Source organism: Orycteropus afer, unplaced genomic scaffold (assembly GCF_000298275.1).
Source record: "Orycteropus afer afer isolate SDZICR_OR568_19922 unplaced genomic scaffold, OryAfe1.0 scaffold00043, whole genome shotgun sequence".
Lineage (NCBI taxonomy): Eukaryota > Metazoa > Chordata > Mammalia > Tubulidentata > Orycteropodidae > Orycteropus > Orycteropus afer.
The window spans coordinates 941,977-958,927 of NW_006921630.1; the positions used below are offsets into that span (position 1 = coordinate 941,977).

General features: G+C 39.4%; 1 protein-coding gene across 1 annotated transcript in view; it reads left to right on the forward strand.

Moving 5' to 3' along the window:
- PAPPA2 (pappalysin 2) overlaps positions 1–16,951 on the forward strand; it is a 513,722-nt gene that overhangs the window by 463,126 nt on the left and 33,645 nt on the right. Inside the window, exon 20 of the mRNA XM_007937607.1 lies at positions 5,108–5,179. Coding sequence (XP_007935798.1) covers positions 5,108–5,179 — 72 coding nt within the window. The remainder of the gene's footprint in view (positions 1–5,107; positions 5,180–16,951) is intronic.

Sequence of the window (16,951 nt, forward strand, 5' to 3'; positions counted from 1 at the left end):
TGGAACTGTCTTCCTCCAATTCTAATGCCACATTCTTCTTCATATAGTTCAGCTTCTAGGATTATTTGTGCAGCATATAGTTAGAACAAGTAAGGTAAAATAATACAACTCTGCCACACAACTTTTCCAATTTTAAACCATGCAGTATCCTCTTATTCTATTCAAATGACTTCCTCTTCATCAGTGTGCAGGTTCTGCATGAGCATAATTACATGTTTTGGAATTTTCTTTCCAATATTATCCATAACTTGTTGTGATCCATGCAGTTGAATGGCTTCATGTATTCAATAAAGCACAGATGAAAGTGATAAAACAACTTTCTCATATTGTCTGCTTTCAGCCAAGATCCAAATGACATCAGCAATGATATCCTTTGTTTCACATCCTCTTCTAAATCCCACTTGAACTTCTGGCAGTTCCTTGTTGAAGTACACCTACAGGCATTTTTTAATTATCTTCAGTAAAATTTTGCTAGCATGTGATATTAATGACACTGCTCAATAATTTCCATATTCTATGTGATCAACTTTGAAATAGGCACAAAATGGATCTCTTTCACTTGGTTTGCCAGGTAGCTATCTCTCAAATTTCTTGGCATACATAAGTGAGTGCTATTGGCAATATTTTATTGAAGCATCTCAATCAGTATTCTGTCAATTCCTGGAGCCTTCTTTTTTGCCAATGCCTTCAACACAATTTGACTTTCTTCCTTCAGTACCAGCTGTTCTTTGTCATGTACTACCTCCAGAAATGGTTGAACATCAATCAGTTCTTTTTGGTACAGTGACTCTGTGTATTCCTTCCATATATATATTTTTTAATTTTATTGTGATTTCCTTTCATATTCTTTTGATGCTTCCTGTGTCTTTCAATATTTTACCCACAGAATCTTTCAGCATTCAAAGCTTGAATTTCTTCTTCAGTTCTTTCACTTTGAGAAATTCTGATTGTATTTTTCCCATTTGGTTGTCCTGTTCTCAGTCTTTGCATATTTTATTATAATACTTTACCTTGTTTCTTGAGCAGCCCTTTGAAATTATAAACAACTTGGTTTGATACTTTTTATCACATTCTGAGCTGCAGCCTGCCTTGTAATTGGTATTCACCTTGCAGGAAATGGTCAATAGACTATGTAAAGGAGGTGATTTGTAGTCTAGCCCTGCCTACTATGCAAATGAAGTGTCTGTGGCCTAGTGAGAGAGGATTGGTCAGTTTGTATGTAGCCCTGGTGAGAGAGCCATGCCTTGAATCTTAGGAAGAGTTTGTGTATATATACAGCTGACTACACAGAGGTTGGCAGACAGGAAGAAGCAAAAAGAGAAGCAGCAGGAAGAAGCAGAGGAAGTAAAGCAGAAAGAAGAAGTAGAGAAAGAGAGAAAGGAGACAAGCAACCTTGTACATAGAGCTATAACACTAGTCAAGGGCTTTAACACTGAAGACAGTGACAGGCCCAAAAGGGGCCCCATGGTAGAGCCAGTGGTGACATGCCTGGAAGGGACCCAGCAGAAGATCCAGCAGTGACAGACAGCAGGGCCAAAAGGAGCTTGTCCTCAGTGGACTGAGAGGAGTCTGTCCTTAGGGAGCTGAGAGGAGCTGAGATAGCTGTCCTGCACTGAAGAAGGGAGACTCTGCCTGCATCCTTTTTGATCCTGATTGCTGCATTGTAGCCTGTTAATCATGATCCCAAGTTGTACCCTGTTCCTTAATAAACCACTTAACAGTAAATATGGTGTATGAGTTCTGTGTGACCATTGCAAGGAATTATTGAACCCAGCAAAGAAGTAGAGAATGCTTTAAGAGGGACAGTTGGTGTCAGAATTAGTAAAGGCTGGAGAGTGGAGGTATATCTGATCTCTGACTCATAAAGATCAGCACTGGTCTGACCTTGATTCACATTATCCACCCTGAAATTAGACAGGTTCTGATGGTCATCTTATTATTATTTCTACCATTTTAGACTTTCCTTTTGTTGTTTTTTGTTTTGTTTTGTTTTGTTTTGCTTGCAGTAAATTTTTAGAATTTGTAAAGGAAATAAAGAGACCAAAACTCTTATGTTTATAAGAAGCAATGGATGGGGTAGACAGTTGGGAAGGTACAAGAAGAGCTGATAGAGTCAATTAAGAGTGTTAGGATGTTTTCTGGCCATGGTCATCTTGTAAGAGTGACAAGGCTAAATATTCCTTGTCAGGAAATACTATTTTCTATCTTCCCAAGCAGAGTTTGAACTCTTCAGGGGCAGTGACTAGATTTGTAGATCTTCAGATCTCTGTTCACTAGAAAATCTGACTCATAGTGAGTTTATACACACACACACACACACACACATTTGGTCTCAATCAAATGGCTAACTGATTAGGGAGGGTTATGGGGATCCTTAATGAATGCAGTACTATAAAGAGGAATAAAGTTGCTATGCATTTCCATTTCAAAAGTACAGATCATTGAGATTATTGTACATTTTTGCCATTACTGTTACACAGGAAAAGCAACAGAGTGTAAAACATTGATATTTTAAATAATAAAAGTCATGACCACTGCTAAGTAGAGTTACAATGGAACTTGGTTTGAAACCTAAATAATAATCAATTATACTTAGCAAAACCATTTTTATATGCAAATGGTTCTGCTTAAATGGCTTTATGTGCAGAATAATTCACTTTTTCAATAAGCTGAATGCCCTTGTGATGTTTACATTATTTGTTTATTTTGATAATTTTTTTTAATGTAATGGTAATTTCAGCCAAGTTGTCTTCTACATTATTAATTTTAGAGTTTTGAATATCAAAATGTGTGTGGATTTGTAATACTTATTTTCCCTTCAAGAAAACTGTGAAGGAAGGGTTATAGTGTATGGTAATATTTCAGTAAAATATTGTAGACTCCCATTCTCATGACTAACCAGGAGATATACATTCACATTGCCATTATTATTGTATGCCATCTAGTGAATTCCAATTTGTGGGGACCCTATAATAGAGCAGAGTGTAACCGTCCCATAGGGTTTCCTAGGCTATAATCTTTACAGATGTATATTGCTGGGTCTTTGTGTTGAGGAGCCTCTGGGTAGGTTCTAACCACTAACCTTTTGGTTAGCAGCCAGGCACTTAACCATTGCACCATACAAAACCTGCTGCCATCAAATTGATTCTAATTCATAGCGACCCTTTAGGACAGAATAGGACTGCCTCTTGCATCATGTTGTTGTTGTTGTTATGTGCCATCGAGTTGAACCCAACTCATAGTGACCTCTCCTTGGGTTTCTGAGGCAGTATCACTATGGAAATAGATTGCCCCATCTTCCTTCCAAGGAGTGGCTGGTGGGTTTGAACCACCAGCCTTCTGGTTAGCAGTCAAGTGCCTTAGGCACTACGCTACCAGACGTCCTAAATATTTAGGGAAGTAGATTGCCCTATCTTTCTTCTGTGGAGCGGCTGGTGGGTTTGAACTGCTGACCTTCTGGGTAACACCCAAATGCCTTATACACTACACCACCAAAGCTCCTCCTTGCATCATAGGGCTCCTTATATGTTCATATCCCTACATATTAATCTCCAATAAATATCTCCAGCATTGTTATTTCACAGGCTGAACATTCTAAAATGTGTAACATCCAGTTATTGGAGATGCTGTCTTGTGTAAAGCTCATATCACACCATGTATAATTTGTTTTTTCTATTGCACTGAATTCCTACTACACTAAGTTAAAATGTGACCATGAAAAGGTGCCAAGGGTGTTTTGGTAGAAGGCTTTGGAGAGAACTTCACTTTTTCTTTGAAATCTGCTTTGGGCCTTCTTTTTTACTGCAGTACATCTTTTGCAATTTTAAAATAAAAATATTCACAGAAAAAGGTCAGTGAAAATGAGTTATCACTATTTTAACAAAGAGTAGATGACTGAATATTTGTTTCCACAGGCAGTTCCACGAAAATGGCCATTTGGAATGAGACAGACATGGATGTTTCATGATGTGTTTGCACTCCCATCAGCTTTAATATTGGCACCATTTTGAATCCCAGTGGTTTACATCAGCTGTATTTATCCACAGTGTGGACACTCTTTTATTCCCTACAAGAGATAAATGGTGCTAACAAGAGTTTTAGAGAGTGCAATTTAGCACCAGCCTTTGCTTGGGCACTCACGTCTTATGATCTAGAGTTTCTGAAATCCATTTTAGTTGAAGATTCTTACTTTTGGGTGTGTGTGTGTGTGTGTGTGTGTGTGTGTATTTCAGCATTTTAAAGTCCATATCAAAACCAAACTCAATGCCACCAAGTTGGATCCAACTCATGGCGACCACTTCTTGGGCTTCTGAGGCAGTATCTCTCCAGAAGTAGATTGCCCAACCTTCCTTCTGAGGAGTGTCTGGTGGGTTTGAACTGCCAGCCTTCTGGGGTTAGCAGTCAAATGCCTTAGGCAGTATGCCACCATAGTATTTCTTTATTTTTTAAAGATTTTTATTGTTGTTGAGGATATATACTACAGAGCATACAACAATTTAACAATTTCTACATGCACAGTTTAGTGACAGTGATTATATTCTTCAGGATGTCCAACCATTCTCACCCTCCTTTTCTGAGTTGTTCCTCCCCATTAACGTACACTCACTGCCTTTTAACTTTCCTGTCTATTCTTTGGAGTGGCTGTTGTTAATTCAATCCCTTATAGAAAGTGCTCCTTAATTAACATAACCATCTCACAACTTCCTGTAACATTATTTAAAATTCAAAATAAAATTTCAGAACAAATTGAACAAACATTATAAGTAAAATCAAATTAAACACATTATAATATTTAGAATGCTTTTCAATCATACCTACATCACTCTGGAAATTTTGGTACATTGGGGGTGGAGTAGGAGGAGATTGGTGAAGTGGCCAAATAAATCCCTTTACGGAGAGTTTCTTCTGTCTTCACACCATTCCTCAGGGTTAGGCATGTTTCCATGGGAAATGCCAGACACCCTTGTCTTTCTTTATAGGGTAGAGTCAGGGACTTGCTACTAAAGAAATAGTGTTGAGATACTGGGGTAAGCTCAGGATTTGCTTCCTTTATCACTAACTGAGCATCTTTGTTTTTGTTTACGTCCTTTTTCCTCTTCCCCTTTAGAATATCGTGTGCACTGGGCGGCGGCAGTGGCACCCAGATCCTTCCTTGATCCACTGCATCCAGTCATGTGAGGTAAGCCAGTCTCCCCCTCCCCAAACCCAGACTAGAGAGCCCTGGTCTGCTCAACTCACAGGGACTTGAGTCCATCAAGATCAACATCCTGTTTTCCTCCTACCTTCACTCCTCCACTTCTAGTTTAATCTATTTTAAATTTAGCTCAGGAACTCTACTTTTGCAGAAATTAGTGTTTCTGACTTTTTATAGTAAAAGCTCCAGGGTTCCATTTGAAGTGACTTAATAAATAATAAGTTAAAAAGCAAGTCAGGATTATTTATGGTTTTGGAATTCTGGAAGTAGGCCCCAGAGGCATATCTGTGGCAAGCACTGAAATTGCGCCCCTGTCCAAACATCTGACACCCATCTTTTAGATAACTTCACCATAATATCAGCTCAAAAATACAAGTCAAGCTTGTTAATCTTTTGCTTAACACATTATGGCACTGCATTAAAATTGTAACTGTACCTTTCTTGCTTTCACTGATGAAAATTGGTTTATGATACAAGCTCTTTTTTTTTTCACTTTCTTTTTCTACACTCAGCAGAACAAGATCACACTGTCTGCCTTGACCCATGGCGGCTCTCAGATATGAAATTATTAGTTTTAACTTGCTGAATGATCTCTCACAGCTGGCGATGGAAACTACAATGGTTAATAGAAACAGCTCAGTGGTGCCCCCTTCAAGTGGCACCTAGGGAACATGCCACACCTTAAATATGCCTTTAGTGGGGCCTGCTAGACCTTAGTTAGATCTAGATTTGTTTTGCAGACCAGTGGCCATAGACAGGTTTTTTGGGCCAGCACAATGTCTGAAAACAACTTTGTTTTGGTTGCCAATATTTAAAAATTGGGAATTTCACATAAAATTCATATGTGTGTATATACCATTCTCTCTCTCTCTCTCTCTCTCTCTCTCTCTCTCTCCCCCAGCCCCTCACACAATAAATGAATAAATATAAAACTGTTGAAAGCTACGAATATCTGAAAACCCTGGCAATAATTAGCTGCATCTGAGTAGCAGCTGGGAGCTCTGGTAGCATAGTGCCTAAGGCATTTGACTATTAACCAGAAGGCTGGTGGTTCAAACCCACCAGCCACTCCTCAGATGGAAGACTGGGCAATCTACTTCCATAGAGATACTGCCTCGGAAACACAACGAGGGGTCACTATGAGTCAGGATTGACTTGACAGCAGTGAGTTTGGTTTTGGAGTTTTGGAGTAGCAGCTACAACTTCAGAGGGCCAGCTACTGTCCTGCTCAACACTGTCCTCACATCTCTCTGTGGCTTCTTACCTGGCAGGCATCCCTCATTTACATCAACTGCCTGGATCCTACAGGCATCTGTTCGCCACTTCTGAGGTAGACCTCTAGTCCACTGTTGATTAGTCCAAACTAGACTTTACTGTCTTAAGAAATCCTGTCTACTTCTTTACACAGTGGATTCCTCTACCAGTGGAGGACTGGAAATGCTGTGAATCCCTTGTCATAGTTGTTGTTAGGTGCTGTTGGGTCAGTTCTTACTATAGGAACCCTATTTACAACAGAATGAAACATTGCCCAGTCCTGCACCATCCTCACAATTGTTGCTATGTTTAAGTCCATTGTTTCAATCACTGTGCCAATGCATCCCATTGAGGGTCTTCCTCTTTTTTTTTTTTTTTTTCTGAATCCCTTAACTAAGTTAACTGGAGTTATTACAAGGAATAGTCAAGAATGAGACACAGGCTTGCTAAGGGAGGATAACCCAGAATCCTGACATGAGCAAGGGGGAATAGTTTCCACATTACCCCCATTTAAGTCCTTTCAACCTGGGAATAGACAGTGACAAACATAAATATTCCAATCTCAGTCACAACAGGTTTTGTCATCCAAATCTCTCACTGGAAATAATTAAGCTACTTAGCAGCAGTGCTTGGATAATTCTGGCTCCTCCTCTTGTGCTACAGAAAGAAGCTTTAACTGACATTGATTTTCAATAACCTCCCTTCCTTTGCCTACCACACACCCAACCCACATGCATGTTAATCACTCTATTCTTCTATATCTCTGTGCTTCTCTTGATCTAATTCTGGGAAACCAGGATGCATATGAGTACAAAGAGGGGTAAAGGGTGGGGTTTGAGGGAAAAGGGAAAGCTGGGTGGGGAAGTGACAACAATAAAAGAAAAAAACTCATTCTGTGAGTGTATCAAGAACAATGTTAGCATGGACTGTGCTGGGTTATGATAGAGGCCAACAAAATAGCTCCTCTTTTTGCCATCATTAGAAAAACAGATGGCAGTGGGGTGGGGAGGCAGGAGAGAGGGGAGTGAGTCATCCACTGGGCAGGGGGTAAGAAAGGAGAAGAGGAGGCCAAGGAAGGAGGGAGATAAACAGAGGGAGCTGGGAAGAGATCAAAGTAATCCTGAGAATTCCCTTCTGCTGCTTCTATGCATGATTTTAAGTGGAAGGCTGGGTGACAGGGTTTAGAGCCAGCTTTGGTGTTTCCCAGAAGGTTACAATACAGAGCTTTCCTCATTTTTCCTCCCCTCCTCTTTGCACCCCAGCATACCTTCTGGATTCCTTATCTAGACCTTCCAAGGCTCCTATAGTGCTTTATGGACGTGATAAGGAACAGAACGTTATTCACTCTGATGGCTCTGCCCAGCTGGCCAGGTACAGCTGAGCCTTGACCCTCTGCTAGCTACATTCACTGCAGTGGTTCTCAAAGTGGGGCCCCTGGACCATCACCATTAGAATCACCTGGGAAGTTATTGCAAATGCAAATTCTCAGCTCCACCACAGATCTATCAAATCAGAAACTTTGGGAGTGGGGTACAGCCATATGTTGTAACAAGCAATCCAGTGGTTCCAATGACTGCTGAAGTCTGAGAATACTGTCCTGCCCATTAGGGAAGCAGACAAGTAGTTTCCTAGCCCGTGGATCCCTCATTCAAGGCTTTCTTTGTCCAGGAATAATGCTCGCCAACATTATTTACATTCTGATTATTCTATGCTATTTCCTAAAAGTCTCTGTGTTGGACAAGATTTGAAAAATTATATATTGGCTCTGGTCTCCCAGCAAAAGCTAGGAGGAGGAAAAACCATTCAGAGGGTGGAATAAAAAAGCAAATGGAAGGGAGAATCAGTACCCATAGGAAAGGAAAGGGAGTTGGATAGGGAAGGAAGTGGACAAAGAGCTTCGAAGAAATAAGTAATAAGAAATGAAGAGAGGAAGGGGGAGAATGAGAAAGAAAGAAGAGAGGTTTGGCCTAGCTTGTTCTAGGGGCAACTTGGCAAACATTCAATTCTTTACTGGAAAAAGTTGACTAAATTTATTGAGAACTGAAGAGTGTCAAAGGCAGGCAGGGAAAACAGACCTGGAGGCAAGATAAAGCAAAGAGGGCTAGGTAGGTGAGAGGAATGTTTTAAACCTGTAGCACCATAACTTGGTCTCAGATAAGACACTTTGTTACCCAATGTCTAAAAAGGATTTTCTTTATTACTTTCCAAAATGCAATATAATTTTAAGAAGCCCATTTTAGATACTCAGTCTCATTACCTTCAACCATCAAAATAGAATGTCATTCTTTATTACTCCCAGTAATCCCAAGGCAATGAATCCATCACCTGATGCACCTTAGTCTCCCTCCAAGTCACTTCTACACCTTTGTATCTGCCTCTCTTTGACACAGACATTTTTCCTTTAATTCCCCACTGTTCTGTGCATCTCATATTCCCTAAGAGTCAACTCTAAGGTATTTTTCTAAAAAAAAAAAATCTCTAATGTTGCTGTGTGCCATGAATCAATTCTGACACGTAGTAACCCTACATGGAAAAGTAGAAGTGCCCCATAGGGTTTCCTAAGCTGTAACCTTGATGGGAACTAACTGCCAGCCAGGTCTTTCTCTCATGTAGCCATTGGCTGGTTTGAACCTCTAACCATTCAGTTAGTAGCTGAGGTTTAAATCTTTGCACCACCAGGCCTCCCTTTTCTCTAATAATAACATTTTTTTATTGTCATTTAAGTTTCCATTCCACCAGCATGAAAGTACACAATCTCCACAACCCAAACTTGTTCATACTTTAGATTCTCTTTTCTCATTGTTTCTTGACTTTGGCTTTCTGGAATTGTGGACTCCTTGCATTTTTATTTATTTTGTAAACTGCCGATAGGCAAGGGATGACAACATGTTTAATGGAAAGATTTTGGCATCCAATAAATTGAGATTCAAATCCTGGTTTAGTTGAGTGGTACAAGCACACATTTTTAAATCTGTAATAGGAGGTGTAATAAATAATAAAACTATTGTAAAGAGTTGTTATGAGGCATTGATATGGTAATGCACATAAAGCATTTAGCACCGTGCCTGGGCCATATTAGATGCCTACAAAGTGGCAGCCACTTTGTGACTATTTGCTGATTGAGGAGAGCAGGAAGCAGGAGGCGAAGCTGCTGGTGTGGACTCAAGATGTTGTTGTTGTTGTTGTTGTTTGCTGTCGAGTCGGCCCTGACTCATAGCGACCCTCCTTCGGTTTCCGAGGCACTATCACTACAGACCAGACGGCTGGCGGTTCAAACCCACCAGCCACTCCTCGGAAGGAAGGTTGGGCAATCCTACTTCCGTAGTGATACTGCCTCGGAAACCCAAGGAGGGGTCGCTATGAGTCGGGGCCGACTCGACGGCACATAACAACAACAACAACAATCACTACAGAAGTAGGATTGCCCAACCTTCCTTCCGAGGAGTGGCTGGTGGGTTTGAACCGCCAGCCTTCTGGTGAGCAGTCAAGTGCCTTAGGCACTATGCTACCAGAGCTCCTGATAATCAAGTGCAAATAGAGGCTGGGAAAGAGAATGAAAAAGAGAAGAAAGGAGAAACACATGCCATTCCTATGAAGATCCATTGAGATTGACAATTCTCAGCTCACTTGGAAAGAGTCAGCTGCTGTGTCCTATCAGTTACCAGGTCCATCAGTCACCATATTTTTATGTGAATATGTCTGTTCACTCTTGGAGTTCCTGAGTGGTGACAATAGTTATACACACAGTTGTATCCAAAAGATTAGAGGTTTGAGTTCACCCAGAAGCCCCTTGGAAGAAAGTGCCAGAAATCTATGTCTGAAAACCCAGCCATTGAAAACCCTCTGGAGCACAGTTCTCGGATACATGTGGGGTCACCATGAGTCAGAGCTGACTCTGTGACTCCTCCTGGCCACCACCCCCCCAAGTTCAGGGCTCCACATTGCTTCCCAGGTTACTGTAGTAGGTTCCAAGTTGTCCTGTTTCTAGATCAGTTTTGCTAATCCTTTCTATCACTGTCACTGGCTCTTTCTATTATGGCCCTCTTTTGCTAAACACATGTTAGGAACCCTCCCCGCTCTTTTCACATTTATATCTAACTCCTTTGTAGGTAGTAAATGGGCCTTTGTCTTCAGCCTCTTGTCCTTTTAACTCTCTGCATGCACTTTTTTCTCCAGACATACCAGATCATTTGCAATAGTGTTCTGGAAAGTGCAAGGCCTTTGCACTCTGGGTCTACTTGATCTGCAACTAAATAAATATTGGTCCTACTTGCTAGGTGATCTTGGGTAAATTCTTAATCATCTTGTGCCTCACTACCCTCAACAGAAAAGGGGATGGGGCAAGCAGTAATGCTTATTTCATAAGGCTATAGTGAGGATAAATGAGACAATAGCTCGTATTAATGTCTAGCACATAATACCAAAAAAGGAAAAGACAAGGAAAACTCATTGCCGTCAAGTCAATTCCAACTCATAGCAACCCTATAGGACAGTGTGGAACTGTCCCATAGGGTTTCCAAGGCTATATTTATGGAAACAGATTGCCATGGAGTGGCTGGTGGGTTTGAACTGCTGTACTTTCAATTAGGAGCTGAATACTTAACTACTGCACCACTGGGGATCCTCTAGTACACAGTATGAGCAGTTCTTGGTTTACAAATAAGTTCATTCCTAAATCTATCTTTAAATTGAATTTGTACGTAAGTCAGAACAGTAAGGTATGGTTCATATCCAGTGTCAATTAGTCAAATGTCTGTCTTAGTATATAATGTATAGTGTACTTTTTCAGGCATAAAAAACATTAAAGAAATACTTTCAAACACACTGAACGTCTTTAACATGATAATAGAGAAAAAATAATAACACTTTATGTGCATCAGAAAGTAGCACCCCATTTGTAATTACGGGCCATTGTATGTACTTCAAATTTTTAATGTAACAGGTTTACAGGGGTTGGTTCATAACTATAGCTTATACATAAATCAGATGTAGGACTGCCTGTAGTACATAATAAATATTATCTATTTTGATTGTCAATCATAGATTTAATGCACCTGTATCTTTGCACAAGTTAGGTTCCCTTTCTGAATCTCCACAGCCCACCCAATATTTCCTCTGAGCCAATGATTCTCAGCTAGGCCTATTTTGTTACCCCAGGGGATATTTGGCAATGTTCAGAAACATTTTTGGTTCTCACTACTGAAACCCACCAGCCACTCCTCAGAAGGAAGATAGGGCAATCTACTTCTGTAGTGATACTGCCTGGAAACCCAAGGAGGAGTCATTATGAGTCGGGTCTGACTCGACAGTACATAACAAGAACAACAACAACTGAAGGAGGAGTGGTTACTATTGACATTTAATTGGGTATAGGCCAGAAATGCTGGTAAACATCTTTCAATGCCACTGCAACAAGGAATTATCCAGACCTAAAATGTCAATAGTGCTGCTGTTGAGAAATTCTGCTCTAAGCTTACTCCTATTCATCCTTCAGCACATTTTCCAGACAAACCTTCTGTTTGAAGTATTTAATAACTAACACCTCACCCAGCCACTCCCTGCCCCAAAAGCATATGAATTATGTAAGCATGCTCTGGTCTCTATTTTACCACTTCTCATTCTATAGAAATTATTGGTTTTCCTGTTGTCTGTCTCAATACACATGGTTACATGGAAATTGAGAACATTTTCTTTTTCATTGTTGTGTTTTAGGTATTCAACACAGTGTCTGAAACAGCTGGGACTCAATATACATTTATCAATGGAAATAATAATTTCCTTTGTACATGTTTATAAAATTTTACACAAATATATACATTTTTTATTATAACTGGGTGGAAGCAAATATTTATTCTATCAAATACTTGTCCAACAGAGCACATTTCTTTCCCAGCATGGAGACAGAGAGGATGGGAACTAGGAGACAAAGGGAGAGAGAGGGAGGGAGGGAGAGAGAAGGTTTCCTTTTGTTATGGAAGAAGATAATAAGTTAGTGTTCATTCCATTCATGAATATTGTGATAATAACAGATCATATATATTACAGTGCTTTTTAAAATAAGCTTATACGCTCTCTCTCCCTTCCCTTCTTTCCTTCTTTCTTTTCTTTCTCTTTAATAAAACCGTATTTATTAATTCTGACAAAGTCCACAGACCTAGGTCCACTTACACTTAGAATGCTTTATTCTCTAGGTGTACCTGAGAACAAAGATCCCATTTACAGCCTCCTTTTTTGCATAGAACTAATTAATTTCCTTTGTGTAGGATGATTAAAATTTAGTGCCCATTGACCTACTTTGACTGCTTTTTCTATGAGCCTGCATTTCTTACAAGTGCATCCTATTCTTCCCTGCAACCTCTTTTTTGGATAACAATTTCTGATATTCTCCCTTCAACCCCTTACTCCTGGTAAAATGTGCCTATTTTCAAAAGAGGGAGCTGTAAAGGAAGACAGAGACAAAATGATTTCAGAGGAATTAGGTTCAAATTCTGACTCTCTATATAGGCTTTCTATATAGTATCTGGGAGCTTTGGTGGCATAATGCCTGAGGCATTTGACTGCTAACCAGAAGGCTGGCAGTTCAAACCCACCAGCCACTCCTCAGAAGGAAGACTGGTCAATCTACTTTCATCGAGATACCTTCTCAGAAACCCAAGGAGGGGTCGCTATGAGTCAGATCCAACTTAACAGCAGTGAGTTTGGTTTTTTTGGTTTATATAGTATCTGTCCAGCCTTTACTAAGAAGTCATGTGAAACAACTGATGTTAAGGTGTTGTGTATATTGCCAAATAATGTAACATACTGTCTAAGGAGCTAATACATAGATGTTTGGGAACAGGGTCATATTGAAAGAATATAGTGAAAATCAGGAGAACAATCTACTTCTGCATTTTATATCTTTATGAATCTATTTACTGTAGAATACAGATAGCTGTGGTTAAATGATGCTCTTGAGGCCTCTACTACAACTTATAAAGCTTTTTAAGATTTTGGGGGAGTTCCAAATAAGAGTCTTTGGGCATTGTCTGTCATTTCTCCTGGAAATTCTTATACTTGTCCTTGTAGGTGCTTATCTTCAATTAATTATTATTAATAACAATTTTAATTATTTCAATATCTGTATTAATAATTCATTATTATTAATAATTCTCATTATTTCAAGATTATCTGATAAGTCCAAACCTCTAATGGTTTATAGACTCATGAGTCTTCCAAGAGTGGTTTGTGCACTTTCATATCACCTTTGAAAGACTTAGGCACAATTTTCCAGTGACATCTGTTTCTACTCCCTTAAAGACAGGGACTGAGGCTGGAATGCAGAACTTTGAATTTGAGTGCTCTTATTAGAAAAGATTGAATTGATCTTCTGTGAGGACCAATTTTACACAGTGAAAGTCAAATATAAGAACAAAAAACAAGGAGAAAGAAAGAATAAATAACCTTTCATGGATAGAATCAGAAACTTTGAAAAAGACACAGTAAAGACAGAATGAATTAGGAGAAGAAAAGCTGTTCTGGGGTCAAGATAGGCTTGAATCTTATTTCCATCCCTTATTAGATATTTCCTCAAGTAAATCAGTTACTTCTCTAAAATTAATTTTCCTCAGCTTTAAAATTATATGGATAAAATTTATCTACTCAAATCGCTGTCAAATGCCAGATTCAGAAAACTATGGAGATACACCCATGAGATGGTGGTTTTGGCTTTCAGAGAGGTCACACCTCATGAAAGTGTTGGTCATGCTAAGTTTTCAGGAATAATGGCAAACTTACCCTTGTCTCTGGAGAGTTTTGCCATTCAGGGAATTTTGATTTCACATATGCCCATGGGTCCTTCTCTTATAGGACCTCTGTTCAGATTCATCGCCTTCTTGGTTAGCTTTGATTTCTCATTCACTGGATGGGCAGCATTTTGGAAACCTGTCTTTCCTTGACATCAGTCCAAGGCCAGTCCTGGTTTTAGTTTTATTACTTCCATACTAGCACTAGCAAGCAAGAGAAAATTCAGTCTAAGATAGGATAGATATGAGAGTTAGTGCAAGTACCAATTGTATGAATGTTCAGTACATATTAATTGAGTATGTTGTTGCTTGTTGTTGTGTGTGCTGTCGAGTAGATTCCAACTCATAGTGACCCTACAGGCCAGAGTAGAACTGTTCCATAGGGTTTTCTAGGCTGTAACCTTTATGAGAGCAGATTGCCGTCTTTCTCTTATAGAGCACTTGATGAGCTCTAACTGCCAACCTTTCACTTAGAAGCCAAGTGCATAATATCATTTATACTGCGTAACTTCTGTTACTCACAAAAAAGCAATGTTTTTTTTTTTCTCAATATTTATCATAGTAAGACAGGCAATACATATATAAGTACATATATATTGAGAGGTTCAGAAACCAAGCCTGTTGGGAGGAATATTTGGTAAAGGATTGTTTAATAAGACTGTCTCGAGCCCTAATCAGATCATTTTGATGTTCCTGAAGGAATGAGGAGATATCAGAAGACTGGAAGAAAAGTCATTTTAAAAGAAAAAATGGGCTGAACAATAAAAACTACAGACCTGCAAATTTGACTTCTCTACTAGAAAAAATTCTAGGACAAATGTCTCTAAGTCCAAGGCCTATATTTATAAGGAACATGCTCTCCTCTACTGATATCATGTTCTGTGACAGAATAATTGGTCAAAGTGATAGAAGAGATGTCACTTATTAAATTTATCAGCTATATCATTCCAGTCCGAATTATATGTCCCTCTGGTAGCTTAGTGCCTAAGGTACTTGACTGCCAACCAGAAGGCTGGAGGTTCAAACCCACCAGCCACTCCTTGGAAGGAAGAGGGGCAATCTACTTCCATAGTGATACTGCCTCGGAAACCCAAGGAGGGGTCGCTATGAGTCAGGTCCGACTCCATGGTGCATAGCAACAACAACAACAATTTAAGAAGAGGAGCCCGGGAGACACAGCAGTTAAGCACTTGACTACCAACTGAAAGGTCAGCACTTCAACCCACCAGCCACTCTGCAGGAGAAAGATGTGGCAGTCCGCTTCCACAAAGATTACAGCCTTGGAAACCCTATGGGGCAGTTCTACTCTGTCCTATAGGTTCACTATAAGTTGGCATAGACTTGATGACAATGGGTTTAATTTTAAAAGGCCACTAAGGAGTTGACCACATAATGAATCAGCATCACAGATTGTGATGACTTGGAGAGGCCCACCCAGTGGAACAGTGGAAATATCCTGGCAGCACTTAGTCTTTAGATGTTTCCAAGGATGATAGTTTTGTTTTGTTTTTTTTCTCTCTCTCTTAAGTGTACTCAAGAATTAACCAAGTTTTCACCAAAAACTCAAAAAACATTATTTTAAAAAAAAGAATTAGCCAAAGCACATAATAAAAATGCAGATTTTTATATTCTTCTCTCTTCTTATTCCCATATGGCAAGTCTGGAGTTAAGTCCAAGAAATTGCCTTTTTAACATATCCTCCAGGTCCTTCTAATGCAGGTGGTCTTCACCCTCACTTTGAGAACTGCTGGATAGAGATTGGTCAATCCACTCACAGATAAGTGTATGTGTGTGTATATATATATACAGTATATATATCATTACAGAAGTTGATTGCCCAATGTTGTTGTTATGTGCTGTCGAGTCAGCCCTGACTCATAGCAACCCCTCCTTGGGTTTCTGAGGCAGTATCACTATGGAAGTAGGATTGCCCAACCTTCTTTCCGAGGAGTGTTATGCATATTTTTTTATGATCCATACAGTCTTGTGCCCTTTCATAGTCAATAATATACAGGTAAGCATCGCTGTGATATTCTTTTCTTTCAGCCAACATCCATCTAACATCAGCAGTTATATCCTCTCTATCATGCGCCCTTCTGGATCCAGCTTGAATTTTTATGTTCCTTATTGATGTACTGCTGCAACCTTTTTTAAATTATCTTCAGCAAAATTTCACTTGCATTTGATATTATTTGATGGTTTCCATATTTCTGTCAGATCACCTTTCTTTGGAATGGGTATTATAGATCTCTTCCATTAGTTTACCAGGTCTTCCAAATTTCTTGGGATAAATGAGTGAGTTCCTCCAGTGCTGCATCCATTTGTTGAAACTTCTCACTGGATATTCCATTAATTTCTGCAGCCTTGTTTTTAACCAATTCCTTCAATGCAGCTTGGACTTCTTCCTTCAATACCATCATTTCTTGATCATATGCTACCTCCTGAAATGGTTGAGCATTGTCCAAATCTTTTTGGCACAGTGACTCCATGTATTCCTTCTATCTTCTTTTGATATTCCTGAGTCATTCAATACTTTGCTCATAAAAACCTTCAATATTGCAACTCAAGGCTTGAATATTTTCTTCAGTTCTTTCAGCTTGAGAAATGCCAAACATGTTTTTCCCTTTTGGTTTTCTAATTCCTGATCTCTGCACATTTCATAAGAGTACTTTAGTTTCTCCTCTCAAACTGCCATTTTAAATCTTCTGTTTAGATCTTTTAC